At 53.0% G+C, this 19,513-nt stretch overlaps 1 protein-coding gene across 1 annotated transcript; it reads left to right on the top strand.

The window, feature by feature from the left end:
- Positions 1 to 7,020: 7,020 nt before the first annotated feature.
- AQP6 (aquaporin 6) lies at positions 7,021 to 10,863 on the top strand. Its single transcript, XM_047742495.1, has 5 exons — positions 7,021 to 7,562; positions 8,318 to 8,476; positions 8,727 to 8,807; positions 9,462 to 9,668; positions 10,443 to 10,863. Exons 1-5 carry the CDS (start codon positions 7,200 to 7,202, stop codon positions 10,464 to 10,466), a joined length of 834 nt encoding a protein of 277 aa, XP_047598451.1. The 5' UTR covers positions 7,021 to 7,199; the 3' UTR covers positions 10,467 to 10,863.
- The last annotated feature ends 8,650 nt before the right edge of the window (positions 10,864 to 19,513 follow it).

Raw genomic sequence — 19,513 nt, 5'->3', positions numbered from 1 at the left:
CAGTCTGCTCTTTAGGGAAAATGGTGGACGTGGCACAGAAAAGCAGCTCAGAACACAGCCCTGCATCATAGTTAAGGTCTAGCTTGGAGCTCAAATCCTACTTTGCAACTTTGGGTAACACAGGTTCTCTGAGTTGTGGTTTTTTGGTTTTCGTTTTTGCAAGATGTTTTATTTATTTATTTATTTGAGAGACAGTGAGACCACGTGAGCAAGAGCAGGGGTGGGGGGGAGGGGCAGAGGGAGAAGCAGACTCCCTCCTGAGCAGAGAGCTCTCATCTATAAAATGGGGATACTTGTACCCACCTCGTTGGTTGCTGTGAACATAAAGGAAGACAGAGGACGGATGGAAGATGCTTGCGTAAACAGGGCCAGGCACCTCCGTGAATGCTCAGTAAACTAGTGTGACAAGAACTCCGCAGGTACATATTGGGGACCCCAGCCACTCTCCACTTCTGGGCCCCTGCTCTCCTGAGAGTGAACCTGAGTTCCTGCTTCTCCGGGATGGGAACCTCTCCCATGGTCTTACAGTTTTGCCTCCGAAGAGGAGGGGCCAGTAGCATCAGGAGAGGGACTGAGATGGGGTGGAAGAAGCCAGAGACCCTGTCTGGCCAGCCTCAGTCCCAGGGAGGGAGGGTGAGGAGAGCCAGACTTCCTAGCCCTCCTTCAACTTGAGCATAGTATCTGTGAATGGGTGCTGCAGCCGCCCCTGCCCTGCCCTGCCCTGCCCTGCCCACCTCATTGACTGACAGTTAACAACACATGGCTGTGTGTGTGTGTGTGTGTGTGTGTGTGAGAGAGAGAGAGAGAGAGAGAGAGAGAGAGAGAGAACCTCAGGCCCCCCTTAAAGGAGTAGTCCCTCACCTGCCTCATCCACCCCATCCCAAACCTTGAGCCGGGCAACGCAAATACCAGCTCCGACCAGCAGGGGGGGACCTCGTCCACCGAATCCGCCGCTGCTGGGCTTCCTCTAACACAAATCCTGGGTCTGGGCCCGAGCCGCGTGGGGGTACGGGGAGTCTCTCAGGTCTGGGTCCCCTAAGCCACCAGGAAGCAGCTACCCCGAGTCCACTATCCGGGAAGGGGTGCAGAAGAGAGAGGATCCCTTCCCCCTGTCATCCCCCACAGGCCTCAGGTACAGGCACAGACCTGACTGGGAGGCTGGCCTCTCCCTCCAGCCCAGCGACCTGCCTTCCTTTTTTGATGGGTCCGAAGGGGAGCATAAAGGGTTAAAGGTGGGTCTATGGGAGACAGACCCTCCAGGGATGGGTGGGGCACCCCGCTCGAGGGAGTTCCAGGCCTGACCTGACCAGAGGGTGCGGGTCCTCACAGGGCTTTGGGCCCACAAGATGCGGGCTGTTGGGCCAGCAGGGGGCGCTGTGTTCCTTGGTGGGTGAACTTCCCGGGCGGCTGGGTCCGGAGCCCAAAGGGGCCTGTGCACACGTGAACACGCACACAGTCGTAAGCCCGCCACATCTACAATGACCTTCAGTTGTACTCCAGGGGCTGTGTCTACTCGGTGTAGACGGCTCACGCGGTGTGTGTGCGTGTGTGTGTGTGTGTGTGTGTGTGTATGTGTAAGAGCCACATCAACCCTCCCCCATTCTCTCACAGGGCCAAGGGGCTGTTGGGGACCAGACCCAGGAACCTGGCCCTGTGTGTTCTCAGAGAGGTATGCGTGTCACGCCCAAGGACACACATGCTCAGTCACCCCTGAGCCTCTGCTCCTCCTGGAAATGGAACCCAGGGAAAGCCTTGACTTTCCTATGGGAGGTTTCCTACTCTTCCCTGTCCCTTTTTGCCCAGGGGCTGCTGGTTTTCTCCTGGTAGGAAGGTGGACATGGGGACACGATGGGGAGATGGAGGGGGGCTGGGGGTAAAGGCAGAAAATGGCCGCAGGGTTGGCTGTCTAGGGGGATGGGAACTGGGGTTGAGAGGTGTGTTAGCTCTCGAAGCCCCGCAGGAGCCTCATGCTTCCTCTGGCAGGTGTGGATGAGGCTTCCACAATTCGGGAGGATTGCTGAGATGATGCGAGGGAAGCTACCTCGAATCCTTCCTTCCCTTTCTGACGTGCTTTCATTCTCTCTTTGCTCTTCTTTCCCAGCACCTCCCTCTTTCCCCTCCTTTCTGCTCCTTCTCTGTTCCCCAAGCCGAGAGGAGTCAGAGCCCACACAGCCCCTTGTGCACACACACCTCCACACTCCACTCCCCAACGGAGACAGCCACTGCAGCAGCCAGACAGGCCTCCAGGAGGTTAAAAGCACACGGCCACCGGCCGGCAGCTCTAGGCAGCCAGGTGTGAGGCCTCGGCATAAGGCCTCTGAGCGTGAGGGACCTTGGAACTCACCAGTAGAGCCCAGGACTGGCAGGGTCCTGGGAGGTGCTGGCTGGAGCTGGAGCAAGGCCCTGACCAATGCCCATCTGGCCTGGGAGGGGGTGGGGGTTGAATGACCTTGGCCCCATGCCAGACAGGGCCACAGGAGGCGCTGCTCTGGGCCAGCTGAAGACATGGGCTGCTGCTGAACTTGATTCTCTCAACCTCCAGGGCCCAGAGCAGGAGTCCCAGGAGCTGCTTGTCTGGGAGTTGCCACGGCAGTCAGGACCCTTCCCACCCCAACCCAGTCCTCACACCTGTCTCCCCAGAGGGTTGAGGGAGGGCAAGCCTAACAACCAGAATTTTCTTGGCTCAGAGACTCTCTCCTAAGTATCGGCACATTTAGCCCTAATGACACATGGGGAAACAGCAATTATCTCCATTTATAAGTGGGGAAACTGAGCTCACAGAAGTTACCCACTGGTCGGGGGTACAGCATATACAGCAGAGTGAATGCTTTCTCCTGTATTGCTGTATCAAAGGCCCTCAACAGCCCAGCGTGAGGACTGGGTGCTTGGCGTACAGGTGCACCCTACCGAGGCTAGGCAGGGTATAGGGAAGCCCTCTGTGGTCCTGTCTGCAGGAAGTGAAGGAGAGACATGCCTTGAGGTGCCCTGGGCCAGCCCCTAGGCAGAGAGCCCACCATGTCAGCTCACCCACACTGCCCCCACGGCCATATTCCTTCATTCCTGGAGCATTTATTAAAGCGTCTTTGAGGGGACCCTGGGTGGCTCCTGCGTTAAGCATCTGCCTTCAGCTCAGATCATGATCCCAGGGTCCTGGGATCGAGCCCCACATCGGGCTTCCTGCTCGGCAGAAAGCCTGTTTCTCCCTCTCCCACTCCCACTGCTTGTGTTCCCTCTCTAGCTGTGTCTCCGTCAAATAAATAAATAAAAATCTTAAAAAAAAAAAAAAAAGCCTCTTTCACATCAGGCAAGCATGGGAGTCTGCACCAAAACAGGGGAGACAGTGAGGAGGCCAAAGCCAGGAGTAGCCACTGACTGGAGAGGAGAATCAGGGCAGGCTTCATAGAGGAACTGGACCTGAGCAAAGTCTTGAAAGAGACAGAAGAAAGGGGTGACAAACCCATGGTCTCTCCAGTACTCGGCAATTACCCAGGCCCCATTACCAAGTACCAGCCAGGAGAGGGGGAAGTGAAAACCCCAGATGAGACTGGGACCACGATCCCAGTCGCTCGCAGGGAGCCAGGAGCCCAAGGAAGGGCCCCTGACTTGACAGGAGAAGGGCTGTCTCTTCTTCAGGTCCCGAGGGAAGACAGGGAGGGCATGGAACTGCGGCAGGGGAGTTTGTGGCTGGGGAAGAAGGATGGGAAGAAGTCTTACCTGCTAGTTTCTCTTTCTAGGTAGGACAGGGGGTGAGCTGAGCTGCTGGAAGAAAGCTGGAGTAGGGCACTTGGAAAGCGTGGGCAAGGTTGGATGTCAACCTTGGAAGAATGGGGAGAGAGAGAGAGAGCCGACTGAGGACGGTGTAAGGATTGCTGAGCAGAGCTGTGGCCCTCGCTGAAGGCAGGGACCATGGACTCGTCATGGCAGCAGTCTGCATGGCTGGACGAGCTCCTCCGGCAGTGCTTGGCAACACAGATCCAGATGGGGGCAGAGGGCTGTGGAGGAGAATGGAGCGGAGAAAACAGGGAGCCAGAACAGTGGGGGCATGGATGGGGGATCTTGCTGGGGAGGGGAGGGTGAGGCCACAGAAGGCTAGAAGAACGGAAAGGGACGGGGTGGGGGGTGGAATGGACAGAGCCTGTAACCAGAGCTAGGATATTCCACTCAAAGATTTCAGAGGGCTCAGTCCCAGGTGGGATAGGTAGAAGGCTGGAAGAAGAGCTGGCTGGAAGGAAGAAGATATGAAAGTCGCCTGCCTCCAGGAGGTCAAGAAGCTTTTATTCATTCATCCTTTCATCAATCAATATTTATCAAATGAGAAATTTGAGAGGCAAGGTGGGGGTTCATAGGGGGAAGGGAGGGAAAAATGAACAAGATAGAACCCGGGAGGGAGAAAAACCCTAAGAGACTCTTAATATCAGGAAACAGGGACGCCTGGGTAGCTCAGTTGGTTAAGTGGCTGCCTTCGGCTCAGGTCATGATCCCAGCGTCCTGGGATCAAGTCCCACATCGGGCTCCTTGCTCAGCGGGGAGCCTGCTTCTCCCTCTGCCTCTGCCTGCCACTCTGTCTGCCTGTGCTCATGCTCTCTCTCTCTCTCTCACAAATAAATAAATAAAATCTTTAAAATAAAAAAATATATATATATCAGGAAACAAACTGAGGGGGTGAGGAGGGAGGGTGGCTGTGGCTGAGTGACGGACGTTGGGGAGGGTATGTGCTGTGAATTGTGTAAGACTGATGATTCACAGACCTGTACCCCTGTGGCAAATAATACATAATATGTCAATTAAAAAAAATGAAAAAAAAAATTTATCAAGCCCAGGACACCCAGGTGGCTCAGTCAGTTAAGTGTCTGCCTTTGGCTTGGGACGTGATCCTGGGGTCCTGGGATGGAGCCCCACATAGGGCTCCCTACTTGGCGGGGAGTCTGCCTCTCCTTCTGCCTCTGCCTGCTGCTCCCCCTACTTCTGCATGTGTTCTCTCTCTGTCTTTCTGTCTCTCTGTCAAATAAATAAATAAATAAATTTTTAAAGATTTTATTTATTTATTTGACAGACAGAGATCACAAGTAGGCAGAGAGGCAGGCAGAGAGAGAGGAAAGGAAGCAGGCTCCCTGCTGGGCAGAGAGCCCGATGCGGGGCTCGATCCCAGGACCCTGGGATCAGGACCTGAGCCGAAAGCAGAGGCTTTAACCCACTGAGCCACCCAGGCGCCCCAATAAATAAAATATTTAAAAAATATATTTCTCGAGCACCAACTCTGGCCAATCCCTATGCAAGACACTAGATGCAGGGATGAGCAAAATTTCTTTCCTGCTCCCTGAGGGGCTCACTGTCCCATTAAGGAGGCACATTAATGCCATGATAGCCCTCTGTGGTGACACAAGTGTACAAACGTTCCCAGGTGGTGTGGGAGCACACGGAGGGCTCATCACCCAGGAAAGGAGGGGGCGACACTGAATCTGAGCGTTAGGAATGAGTTAGGAGTTACCCAAGCAAGAGACGTGGGAAGGGCTGTCGGGGAGCGGGGGGGGGCGGGGGGGGGGGGGAGACAGAGCGTTCTCCAAGGAGCAACCAGCAGGGCATGTTGTGAACCCCTGGCCATTTGGTGAGGCCAAAGGGTAAAGGACAAAGCAAGGAGTGGGGAGAGGTGAGGTGGGAGGAGCAGGATCCCTGAGGACCCTGTAGGCCAGGCACAAGGGCACTTTGAAGGGATTTTAGCAAGGGAGCAGCAGAATCAGATTTGCATTTTAGAAAGATCACTGGGGCTGCAGTGTGGATAATTGATTGGAGCTGAGCGAGGAAGCAGACAGAGAGAATGGTTCAAGGCCACAGGGCAGCAGGGGTGGCAAGAAGAGGGCACAGTCAAGAAATATTTAGGATTCCAAATCAGCAGGATTCAACGCCTTTATTCATGGGGGACAGGAAGGAGAGAAGGTTCAAGGACGATTCCTGGGTGCCACCAAGGGAGTCGGAAAAAAACGGAAGAGTGCATGGGGGGGAGGAAGGGGTGAGCACAGAGAGAGCTGAGGGTCTCATTTTAGGACAGGTCGCATTTGAGGAGCCTAAAGACAACCAGGACATATCCACTGAGCAGGGATTTATGGCCAGGGGCGAGGTCAGGGCACCCCGTAGTGATGAAGAGGCGAAGACCATTGTTTCCACAGCTCCACAGATTGTACTTAGGGAGGCAACACCTTTGTTTGAGAATATATCTTTATATCTTTATATGCTGCTGGGGTGAAAAGGGCAGAGCCTAGGGCCTGGGTGACCTTAGGGACAGCATCGCCACAAAAATGGCTCAGCGGCCCTGTGTGAGACTTGAGAGGAATTGCTCAGGCCCCTGAGAAGGAGGAGAGCAGGGCAGTGGTGGGGGAGAGGGCCTGAGAGGGAGGGGGCAGGCAAGGGAGACAGGACAGGGCAAGGACAAGCCAGTGGAAATTCCCAGCTCACAGGGGAGAAATTCTCCACTGCCATGTGTGTCATCTGATCAGCTGTGGAAGACGCCCCTTCTCCCCATGTCCCCGCTGAGCCCACACAGACCCAGGTCCTTAGTAAAGTTTACTCTGTTCATACCTGCTTTCTGTGAGTAGGGATTTAGGTGGGAAAGGAGGAAAGAGCTTCATTTCACATGTGGGTTTATGGGGCATTGAATAGTGTGAACCCATTAGGAGGCAGAGCCTGGAGGCAGGGGTGGGGGAGGGCAGGACAGCAGGAGCCTCTGGGAACGCCCAGGACCCTCGAAGCTGGCCTTGGACTTGGGGATGTGAGGAGCTTCTCCATCTAAGCTGGAATCCCATGCCCACCACTAGCCCTGCCCCTGCCCCCCTCAGGCTGGGCCCCAGCCTGCGGCAGCCTTACCTCTGTCCAGGCTCAGGAACCTGGAGGTTCCAGCTCAGCGCCTGGGGGCTGCCCCCCTCCCTCCAGCTGGGAGGTGAGCTTAGGGCGGAGCAAGCCAGGGAGCACCCCTCCTCATCCCAGCATCACACCTCTCACCCACAGAGACACACACAAGCCTGCTCCCTGCCAGTCTGACCAGCAGGTCCGTGGGTCAGCAGCTAGGAGAGGAGCAGGCCGGACACAAGAGACCCACCAAGATAGCCGAGATCAGAGGCTAGAGAAAGAGGTCCCAGAAGTAGAGGCAGCCGCTGAGGCAGCCGGAGCCGGACCCAGGGCAGCCTGCCGGGTGAGGCTGGGCCAGCATGTTGGCCTGCCGGTTCTGGAGAGCTATCAGCAGGGCGCTGTTCGCCGAGTTCCTGGCCACGGGGCTGTACGTGTTCTTCGGGGTGGGCTCAGCCCTGCCCTGGCCCTCGGCACTCCCCACCGTGCTGCAGATCGCCATCACCTTCAACCTGGCCACGGCTGTGGCTGTGCAGGTCACCTGGAAAACCAGCGGGGGCCACATCAATCCTGCCGTGACTCTGGCCTTCCTCGTGGGCTCCCAAATCTCCCTGCCCCGTGCCGTGGCCTATGTGGCTGCCCAGCTGGCAGGGGCCACTGCGGGGGCTGCTCTGCTTTATGGGGTCATCCCAGGAGACATCCGAGAGACCCTTGGGGTTAACATGGTAGGTGCAGGGAGGGGCACCTGGCAGGCCTAGGAAGGGGTAAGGGTGGAGGGCCAGGCCTGAGGAGCAGGGACGGGAGGTAATATCTCAGCCACGTGCTCCTTACCTGCTCTGGGCTGAGCCTTGGGACACAGGAGTAGCCGACTGTGGCCTCAGTGCAGGCAGAGCAGGAATGGAGTTATGGCACCAGGAACAGGTGGAACAGGGCCAGGAGTCAGGAAAGGACCAGGCATTGAAGGGTCAGGGTGGCCAGGGATACCTGGGGCTGTGGGTAGTGGCAGGAGTCCCGGCATGCCCTTCTTCTCTCCCAGTCTACCCCACGAGCCCTGCTCCTCGGCGTCCCCATGTTCCTCCTTCCCCTGAGGCCTGTCTCACTCCCCCAGATTCCCCTAATCATCTATCCTTCCACCTACTTCCCCAAGTCTCCTCCTTCTACTCCTACCCACGGTCTCCTCCCAGTCTGCTCAAAAACCTGTACACCACCCCCTCCCCTGCTCTGAGCCTTCCCTCCCCCATCAGAACTAAGCCCCTTGCCAACTATCGGCCCCAGCCAACTGGTGGGCTAGGAGGGGGGGGGCCGTTCCCTTCTGCAGGGAGCAGGAGTCCAGGGCTGACCGGAACTCCACTGCACAGCTCTCCCCATCTCCTTGGGTCCTGGAACCTGGGGTGGTGAGGTGTCACCCCTCTACGGTGGAGCAATGAGGCCTGAGCGGGTCACCAGCCAGCATCACCTCCAGCACAGCCTCCTCATCTAGGTCCGGAGCAGCGTCTCAACAGGCCAGGCCGTGGTTGTGGAGCTGGTTCTGACCCTGCAGCTGGTACTCTGTGTTTTTGTTTGCACTGACGGCCGGCAGGCATCGGGCTCCCCGGCCACCATGATGGGGATCTCTCTGGTGCTGGGGCATCTCATTGGGGTAAGAGGCAAAGTGGACACCGTGGACACGCACTCACTGGTCACCCCCCGAGGAGCCTGCAGGGACCCTGAAGGCCAGGAAGTGTCCCTCCCTGAGCCCTTAGTGGGTTGGGTCGAGGCTGTGTTCCCACAATCCAGGTCTGGGGTATGGTGCTGTCGTGGTCAAGGCTCTAAGCCAGGACAGAGGGGGTTGTCCCCTCCTGGGCCTGCCTTAACCCTCCTCACACCCTAAACCAGCACTTGCCCTCCAGGTCTACTTCACAGGCTGCTCCATGAACCCGGCCCGCTCCTTCGGCCCCGCCATCATCGCTGGGAAGTTTGAGGTCCACTGGGTGAGAGCCTCTGCTGGCCGCCATGGGTTGGGAAGGACCTGGGCAAGGGCAATAGGGACTGTGTCTCTCACCAGTGGGCGGTCCACGGGGACTTGGGGAGATGGGAACCCCACCACAGACCATCTTGACCCCCAAGTGGAGGTTTCCCTTGGCTTGGAAGACAAAGGCGAGTATCCTGGCTTGTACTTCCTTTCTTTCCAGCTTCAAGAGCCAAGGGGACCCAGTAGGCTGTTAATAAATGGGCCGGGGCGGGAGACACAGGCTTGGCCCAGGCCTCAAGTCCTGGCTGTTTCCTTATTCACTTCCTCCAGCTGGACCAGTTTCCAAACTTGGATAAAGAAAAAGACAAACAGAAATAGACACACACACACCAGAAGAAGCAGGAACAGCACTTAGCCAGGGCTCCTGGTTGGAACAGGGGAGGCAAGAGGAGGGAAGCAGGAGTGGTGAGGAGACTGGGCCTGCCCCCACGCAAGGCAAGGTCACCTCACCTGCAGAGACTTGGCGGGCAGGATGCCTGTTTCTCCATTTTGTCACCATGTAGAGAGCCTGAGGGATCCTGGTAGACCAAGTTAATACTATGGAAGCAGGCTAGGATGCCGAATCTACCCTGTGATCTTGATGACTCATGCCTGCTTCTCTCTGCCCCCTCAGATCTTCTGGGTGGGACCCCTGGCAGGAGCTGTCCTGGCTTCCCTGATCTACAACTTTATCCTCTTCCCTGGCACCAAGACCATGGCCCAGCGACTGGCCATCCTCATGGGTAGTGAAGAAGTGGAGAAAGTGGCAGAAGAGGAGCCTGAGAAGAGAGAATCCCAGTCCAGTTCAGGGGACACAGAATCGGGGAACACGTGTCAGACAGTATAGAACAGGGCCCCTCATCTTTGGGCTTCTGCGAGGAGCCCTTTAGGTGGATAACCTGCCTTGTACAACCAGATGTAGGTTTTATGGGGGTAGGAGGGGGGAGAGGATGAGGGCTGGAAGGATGGGGAGGCTAGGCCTCTTGTCCTAACAGGGTGGGTCGGGAATGCCAATCCCTATCCCTGGCATTATATTTCTAGACAGAAAGAATCTGGGGAGCAAATCTGTTCAGTTTCCTCCTCCTACATCTCTTAATGGGACAGAGCAGAAGAAGGCAGGGAAATTCATGACTGCTCTCCTCTTCTCTCATCCATCTGGATCCTAGTGGGCATCGTGGGCCTCCAGATCGCCTTGTCTTGGGTATTAGAGCCCAGACAGCCATTCAGCTTAGATACTAAGGGCTATAGAGACCTTGGGGAACCTCAACGTCTCACCCACCCTTGAAGGGAAAGCCAGACTTCCCAGAAGAATCAGGTCCTGGGATGGTCTCTGAGCTCTTATGGATATCTCTGCTCTTGGGTATGGTTTGGGGGCTACAGACCAGCCCTCAGCCTAAGGCTGTGCCCTGAGGACAGAGACTGTCCTTCCAATCGATCTTCATTCCTCAGGCCTCTAAATACACAGGAGAGGACCCTGCCCTGGGGAAGAGCTGACCCAGAGAGGAGCCTTTTCTAGGGCAGACAGAGGGGCAGGATATAGGCAAGGGAGGTTTGGGTCTCAAAGGAAAGCCAGGGCAGGCTGTCCCCAGATGTTTGCCCACCTTCCACCCCAAAGCCCCATTCATGGGAACAATCCTGAGAGGAGAAGGTCCTTATCCCAGCCCCCTGTTCATGACCTGGGCCATAAGCTGTCTCCAGCTTCATTTGCAATTTTGCCAGGATCCTCAAAAAGCTACTAATGAAGTCCCAAGGATGGTAAGAACTTAGGAATGACCCAAGAAACCAGAATTTGCAGTTCAGTGCTTCTGAAGGACAGCAAGCCTCAGTCGGTTTGTTAGTATTTATAAGCTGCTGTAAATGCTGTCCCCCCATGACTTGGGGCCCTGTGGATCTCAGCTTCCCCAGCTATAAAATGGGCACAGTCCTCCCCTATCGCCTGCTGTCAAAACAAATAAGAGACTGGAAAATGTTTTTGGAAGTTAAAATGTTAGAAAAACAAACCCAATAAATGATGATTATTGTCACTGTTACTGTAATTACCGGGTTTGAATACAATTGCTGTTGGTAATGGGAGGGTGGAGGGAAGAAGGGAGAGGAGGATGATTGAGAGGGAAGGAAAATAGGCTTTTCTCCTTTCATCTGTTCCACTTACTTGCACTGCCTCCTTCTCTCCTGGATCCACTGACCCGGGAGCTTTGTGTGTGGAGGGGTTGAGGAGGGCCACTGGAACAAAGAGACAAGCCAATAAAAGTCAGTTCTTCTCATCTCTATGGTGCCCATCACCATGGTACCCTGAGATACAGCAACCAAATGCATAAAAAAGATAGGTCCTTTTCCATGATGTCTCCAAAGGCGCTGGGCATGGAAGGGGCTCCCAAAGTCTTTCATGGGCAGGGTGACAGAGCCCAGCCGGTAACTAGAGCAAGAGCTGAGTCCCCAAGTGCTTTTGGCCACAGTGACCGTGTTCAGAGTTCTGTGATATTGTCAGTGTGGAGTACTATTTACATCTCTCCAAGCCAGGCCCCTCTCCTCCATCTTCACAATCTCTCAGAGCCCAGGGCTTCCCATGCCCTTTTTTGAGCAGGGATAGCTGAGTGTGGGGAGGGGGGAGGGCTGTGATTGACTTGCTAAAGGTCACCCAGCTCAGTACCAAAGCCCCCTAAGGTCTCCTCAGCTCCCAGCTTAGAATTTTTCAAAACAGAGCTCTGGGGGGTCTATACAAGCTCTAGCGGGAGGAAGGAAGAAAGGAAGGAAGGATGGATGGACTGGAAAGTTGACAAAGGCAGGAGGGCGGAGCTCCTGCAGTAGGCTCCGAAGCTCCTAGACAAATTATCTCTGCGTCCCCAGAGCTGAGCACAGACTGGGTGCTCAATGGAAGTTTGATGAATCAGTGACCGAGACTGGGTGACTGGGGAGGGAGGGGAGGCGGTCATTGATCAAGAGAATTCAGGAGGTGCAACTTCCAGTGTGCCAGGATGAGAGCGGCTGAGGCGCCTGTGCTTGCAGGTAGGGAAAGCTGGGACTATGGGACACAGCTGCCCTGGAGCCTCGGAGAGCTCCCTGGAGCTCCTCAAGAGCAGACTGCGGACCCTCTGTCTCGGGAACTTCCGGGACAAAAGGGTCAGACTGCTTGGAGAGAGCTGGGGCTAGTTTCATGAATAGTTCTTTAAAGCTGTGCTCTGTTGGAATAGGCTAGAGCAAGGGGGGAGACAAGCTTCATGAAAAGTGAGGAAATAGGTTAGAATCTGAAGAGCATCCAAAGGAATGAGTAACCAAAGGTTAGTGTCTCCTTCTCTGGCGCCCTTTAATAGGACAGCCAGCCATCTGTTTGGATGAGGGAAGGGCTGGCCCTTGGGGAGCCAAGTTCACAGGTACCAGCCTGGGGCAACGGGGCTTCACAGCCCCAGCCCCTGGGCCTGGGGTAGGGTGAGAGGGTGGCAGCAGTGGGAGCATGGGGAGGACTGAGACCCAACCAGGCAGACCCTCGGTGTGCACTCCCTTCCTCCCAGTTGTCACGGGAAGTTTTTAATTAATGGTGTGTAATCTGATCTGGCCCTTCTCCCCGCTGAGCACTGCCTTCAATCAGCAGAGCCATCTGCAATTGCAATTCATAATTCTCCCGAAAGGGAGGGGGGTGCCTTGGTGATTAATACAATTAGCCTTTTATGTTGATGATTGCCTTAGCAGGAGCAGATGATGTGAGCTCAGAGCCTAGGCTGCCGTGTCCCCAATTGGCTGGCAGGACGCACCTCTCCACTTCCCACCCCCACTGCTAACTCTGGCTGGAAAGAGGACACACTGGGACCACACTGGGCAAGGGAGGGGTGCAGGGAGCCCACCAAGGGGCGAGGGCTCTGGGACACATTTGGGCTGCTGGGACTGAGGGGAGAGAAGAGACTTTTCATTTTCCAAAGAACATCACTTTGACTTAAAGGATTCTGTGCACCATATTAAAAAAAAAAAAAAAAAAGGAAGAAGGCTACATAAAGGTATAATAGGGGTTGAAAGGGTTGAAAAAGTTGAAATACAGGCTTAGACAGTTACAGCTGGGTGAACTTAAGCAAGTTACTTAAGCATCCTGAGCCTCACTATCCTCACCTAGAAAATGGGATCTATTCAGTAAGGTGGCAGGAACCACACGGGATGAATGTGATTAGCTAGGCAGCCCCCTGACACAAATCTCAGTTGGTGGTAGGGTTGTCGCCATCATGGCGGTAGACTGCTGACTGCCATTCCCTCTTGCCAATGGTTCAGCTGCTTCCCAGCAGTTCCTAAAGCAGCCCAGCAGCCCAGCCCGCTATTACTGAAGGACCCACTTCCTCCCCATTCCCCAGCCTTAGTTGGCTTAAGCAGAGGATAGTGTGTATATGAGTGTGTTGGGGGAGGAGGATCCCAGAGGAAAGAGGAGTCAAGATTCAGACCCAAAGGGCACCCGGCTGGCTTAGTTGGAAGAGTATGTGACTCTTGATCTCGGGGTTGTGAGTTCAAGCCCTATGTTGGTTGTAGAGATTACTAAAAATAAATAATTTTTTTTAAAAAAGGAAAAAACGGGGAAGCCTGGGCGGCTCAGTTGGTTAAGCGGCTGCCTTCGGCTCAGGTCATGATCCCAGCGTCCTGGGATCGAGTCCCACATCGGGCTCCTTGCTCAGCAGGGAGCCTGCTTCTCTCTCTGTCTCTGCCTGCCACTCTGCTGCGCTCGCTCTCGTGCTCTCTCTCTCTCTGACAAATAAATAAATAAAATCTTTTTATAAATAAATAAATAAGGAAAAAAATGAATGAAACTCAAGAAAGAAGGAAAGGCCTCCCCAGAACAGAGAGGTGGAGCACTGGAGTGATTGTGGCTGAAAGCTGGTTTGCAGGAAGATCCAGGAAATGAGAGTAAGGAGGCCAGGTGCCTATCAAGGGGTACAAAGATGCAGGACTTTGAGCATCTGGAATTTCACAAGAAAGCTAAGAAATCAAAGGGAAGCAGCCATCAGAGCTGAGCATTTAAGAGGTGGCACCAATGAAAGTCAGGGATCTCTCTCTGATTTATAGTAAGGTCAGATGATCTGGAACAAGCTGACTGGGGACTTGATGGGAGTGCCCGTGGTCAGGAGAGGATATAGCCTCAGTCCCTCCCAGCCCATAGCCCTGCACTCCAGGACCCTGAGCAGCAGGAGAAGAGAGCCCCTTATCAACAGGGATGTTGACCCAGCGCCAATGCCAGGCCCCGGCAATGTCAGAGGGAAGACAGGGAGCAAAGAAGGGAGGGGAGAAGCTAAGGGCTAATCAAGAAGAAGCATCTGGCCAAACAGTGGCCACTGGAGGCAGCTGGGTCAGGGGGTCTGCATGGCCAAGATGTGCAATCACCTCTTGAGGAGGGGCAACTACACCGAGGAGCAGTCGCAGTCAGCCAAAGCCGGAGGGGAGGCGCGGTTAGGGAAGGGGGCTTATGAGACTGTGGAGTCTGACAGCACTAATTAGTAGGCTGCAGTGAAGGGGCAGAGAAGGGGGAAATGCAAACTGTTTCAGAGCTCTGATTAAGTCAGCGAAAGGGACAGGTTTTTTTTTTTCCATTTTTAAAAAAACTTTTTATTTTTTATTAACACATAATGTATTATTAGCCCCGGGGTACAGGTCTGTGAATCGCCAGGTTTACACCCTTCACAGCACTCACCATAGCACATACAAAGGGGCAGTTATTGCCAAAACTGGGAGCAGGGGATGCCACTGATGGTGGCAGAGACTAACAACTCCACCCCAACTCCGTGGACTTATGGAACAAGGCCCATCCAGGCCAGGGCCCAGCCTGGGATCCAGAGAGGAGGCTGGGGCAGTCCTCAGTATCCAGTTATGAGGCACCGGGCTGGAGGTAACTCTCTGCCCAGAATATGCTTCCTGGTCCTCTCTGGCTGCCCTGTGCGGCCTGACGTGCAGCTTAATGTCATGGCCTCAGGCTGGTAAGCCTCCTGGGCCTCCCTCCAGGGCCTCCCTCCAGAGCTCCCCACAGCACATGACATACTACTTCACAATTATTTGAACATTTCTCTCCACCGCAACGTAAAGACCTTCTTAAACAAAATTAGATTTTTAGTATCCTCATCTCAGGGCAACAATTTCCTTAACTTGGCTATCTGTCCTCTTTTTGTTGGTCCCCAAACCATGGCCTTCCAGTTTCATGGGAGGAAAGACCTCTGATACTCTGGATTTGGTGAGCAAGTAGGACAAGGGATTGCAGTAAACACTCCCAGCTCCCTGCCTGAACAGACCTCTGACCTCCTCTGTGTTAAAGCACCCTAGGCTTTCGGTGCTGCACTCATTTCAGAACTCCACTAGGAAGTTCTAGTATTTTGGTCATAGCCTCACTGATTCACAGTGACTTTTTTCTTACCCTTCCCCAATTCCGGGGTCACATATAATGGCTCTAGGGGCCATGACTGGGACAGATTTTGATTCTATCCTACACATTGCCTGCCTGTCTCTTTGTGCCAGATGTTCTGGAGCTGAGCTCTCCTTTTCCTATCCTGCAGCTTCCCTCAGACACAGAGAACACAGAGAACTCCCTGTTTTAAAGCTCTTGGACCACAGCTAAATAGCAGGTTCCCTGACCTCCTCATCTGTTCTAGCCAACACCCTATCTCCCGCGAACAGCAAACACTTTCAGCTCAAATAACATTGATAGTAAGATGCTTGACTATTTTATAAGAAAAAACACCGCATTGTTTTTTTTTTTTAAAGATTTTATTTATTTATTTGTCAGAGAGAGAGAGAAGGAGAGAGAGCAAGCACAGGCAGACAGAATGGCAGGCAGAGGGAGAAGCAGGCTCCCTGATGAGCAAGGAGCCCGATGTGGGACTCGATCCCAGGACGCTGGGATCATGACCTGAGCCGAAGGCAGCTGCTTAACCAACTGAGCCACCCAGGCGTCCCCACCACATTGTTTTTGTAAGATGCCATTGATTATAAGATATTCCAATTATCAGAACTATTAAAGCATGTTTTTAAGTGCATCTTACAACCAAGGAAATGATTGTTTCTCCTTCAGATCTTTGCTATTTACTTATTTATTTATTTATTTTAAAGATTTACTTATTTGAGAGAGAGAGAGTGAACTTGCAGGCACACGAGTGGAGGGAGGGGCAAGAGGGGGAAGGAGGGGAAAAGGGAAGAACCTCAAGCAGGCTCTGTGCTGAGCAAAGAGCCCAACAGGCCTCTATCCCACAACCCTGAGATCATAACCTGAGTGGAAACCAACAGTCAGACACTTAACCAACTGAGCCACCCAGGCACCCCAGATCTCAGTTCCTTAAATCAGATTTTAAAGTAAAGGGGGAAGAGCGCCTGGGTGGCTCAGTTGGTTAAGTGTCTGAGTCTTGATCTCAGGGTCTTGAGTTCAACCCCCGAATTAGGCTCCATGCTGGGTATGTGGAGCCTACTATGAATGAATGAATGAATGAATGAATGAATGAATGAAGCAAAGGGGAATGTAAGGTCAAAGTGGGGACCACACTGGAGGGTCTCATATCTTCTTCCTCTAAAGGGGTTAGGCACCATTGCCCTCATATGCTCTCAACTCCAGTATTTCAATACCCAGGCCACGAACATGGTTAACATCTCTTCTCCCTCAGTGCCACAGAGGCCAGGGAATAAAACCCCCACCTTTTTTTCTGGGAGACGAGACACAAACCATGCCAAGCACGGACCACCATTTTGGAGGGGATAATCGCCTAACACTCCAACACCATTTATCCAACCATTTCCTACCCCACCGGGTTATCTTCCCCAGAGCCTCCAGGCCAGTGCCCTGAGAAGATGCCGAGATTAGTCATTTCCTCCTCAGGGGGCTAAGACAGCTCCGTTAAGCTGCCGACTGCAGGCGGTTTCCGTTAAAGCAAAGCAGCTGGAAAGGGCTTAGCCCTGTAATGCCAGCAGCTGTATCTCCACAGTGCGGCTTCTCTGCTGAGGGACTGGACTCTGTCCAGAAGCGTCAGGAAGTTAGCCCCAGTCAATGTATATTAACCTAGGAGGACTGAGCAGCCAGCTCCCAGGGAGGAGGAGAGGCCGTTCATTTAAGCACCCCACCCCATTTAAGCTTCCCAATGAGGAAGAAAAATCCCAGCCCCTTCGTCTGTCTTGCTCTACTAAAATCTGGACAAACTGTCTCATCGTACAGGCAGGGGCAACTCCATTTTTAAAAATTCGCCTAAGGACAGATCCACTTGTTAGTTTTGACAACAAAAGGCCACTAACCCCACAGATGCATTCTCCTTGATTTTTTTTTTCCTCTGAGGTCTAAGGTATTTCCTGATCCCAGGTGTGTGTATGTGTGGGCACAACAGACCAACTACCTCTTCTTGGAGAGCACTGGGCCCTGGGGTTGCTGAGGAAGAAGTTGAACAAGCCTCAGAAAGCCCTGGCACGGAGCAGGCTGCTGAAGAGAAATCACTCGATGACTTCTTACTCAAAGCCAGATGGTGAACATGAGACGGGGTGAGAGCTAATGCCACTCAGGGGGAAAGCCAATAAGCTAATCCTCTGACACATTTCTAGAAGCAGGCTGATGGCTTTGGCTCAGAGACTCGCCTGTTCCTGGCTCTGAGCTTCAGAGCACACAAGATGCGCATGGGTGACCCAGCCACGGACTCCCACCAGGAGGAACCCCAAACACTTACACCAGCTCATCCACCTCCTTGCACACAGAAAGCAGCCCCGGCTCACCAACCAAGCCCAGGGCTCCCAGTCTACAAGACGATAAGCCCAACCAGTAAGACATTTCCTTCTCCTGTCCCAAATGCTTTCCCCAGCAGTCTGGCCCTCCCTGCTCCTTCTGGGTCATCTGTAAATAAGCACATCCGCATACAGCCTTGAGTGGAATCATTTATGTACCTAATAATATATCAACCGAGCCCACGATGCCGCTCGGAAATAGCAAGCACCACAGCTGAACTCCAGTAGGAGCTCTAATCCCCAGGTTCTTATCCCCGCTAAACTATAGATTAGTTGGTGGGAATTTAAGCCAAATCACCCCTCTGAATTTTTCAACAGGGATAAGATGACCTGCCCACCCCACATGGATGTGGAGACATCAGGTAAGACGGTACATGAAAGCACTTGGTATCCTGTCAATCACCATGTTACATTTCCTAGAGACTTTATGGGGAATGGGTTAATTCCATATTCACTGAAGACCAGAGAAGATATTAACTGGTAAGTGCTTTATTAGAAATCCAAATATCCATTTATACGTGTCTGAGCCTAGCACACAGATGGTGTCCAACTGTGTGAGATGGGAGAGCAATCTGTATCAAAACAATGCAACTAAATGAAGCTGGCAAGAGTTATAGCGGGAGAAGGTAGACAAAAGGAAAATTCCTGCTCCAACTCCAAGTCCCTGAAAAGTGGCCTCCTTTCCCATCCCACACAACTGCGGAGGACAAGGCTCCCACACGCTACAAGGTTATTCCTAGTGACGTCAAACTGCCTTCTGCCTGACTTCGTGAATAGAACCATCAACAAACAGAGCCTCTGAGAACCAGAGTCTAATAAATTATACAAGTAAAGAATCCTGGCCCCTGGCCTGGGGCCTTCACTTATTTACCAAACAGACCAACTACAGGGAGCAGATTTTTTTAAAAATCACTAAATTCCTAGGTTAAGTGACCATTCTCCAAATCCTGTTTATATGAAAAACACCATGACTGACGTGCCCCAACTCCGCATGCTTGAAAGCTGCTCGCGCCAGTGGCCGAAACCCAAGTCATGAGCGAGGCTATCATCAAAGCACATGGACCGGGATCCTACTGTATGAACTGTGCCAGCCTAAACACTGAAGTCTCTGCCCTCCCTTGTTTCTCAGATCTGGACTCTGCAACAGCCCCTTCTCTGTACCTTGCGGAGCCTCAAAAAAGCAGATGCATGAGTAAGCAAACCACGGCTCGGTATCCCAGGCTCACCACGGTGGGTCTCCCAAATGTTCTTCCATCAAGAAATCAAATCCCAGGAAATCATACATTGTGTATGATTTATACATGTACATATATATATACCGTATGTATATGCCTATGTGTCTGTTTGAAGCTTGCGGTGGGCAGGGGAGCCCTGCTGTTAACGAAACCAACCCAGCAAGGCTTGATGGCTTTCCTCCTTGCACTCAGCACTGCTGGTCACTTTGTGCTGCAATAATTTAAACAGGAATTTAAGAATTCAAGATCCCTTTCAATGCCATAGGTGCAGTTCATAGCCAAAAATGGCCATTTTTGTCATGGTAAATCACTTAAACCCTATAGTCTTCTGATGGAAACCCAGATGCTTTCTATTTCTGCAATGAATTCACCTTCTTAAGGAAAGAGACATCCGTAGACACCAGTAATAAATGCAAATTGTTGCTGCTGAATCAAACCATGCAATGCTTGCCTGGTTAAACAAACATCAAACTTAGGAGTCTTACCTAGACCTATGGAGAACGGACTTAAAAATGTAGATTTCAGGGGCGCCTGGGTGGCTCGGTGGGTTAAAGACTCTGCCTTCAACTCAGGTCATGATCTCAGAGTCCTGGGATTGAGCCCTGCATCGGGCTCTCTGCTTGGCCGGGAACCTGCTTCCCCCTCTCTCTCTGCCTGCCTCTCTGCCTACTTGTGATCTCTGTCAAATAAATAAATAAAATCTTAAAAAAAAAAAAGAAGTAGGTTCTGGTTATTAGCAAGT

Source organism: Lutra lutra, chromosome 8 (assembly GCF_902655055.1).
Source record: "Lutra lutra chromosome 8, mLutLut1.2, whole genome shotgun sequence".
NCBI classification, from domain to species: Eukaryota; Metazoa; Chordata; class Mammalia; order Carnivora; family Mustelidae; genus Lutra; species Lutra lutra.
Note: the sequence above shows the minus strand (reverse complement) of the source record. Positions and strands in the feature narration are given on the sequence as shown.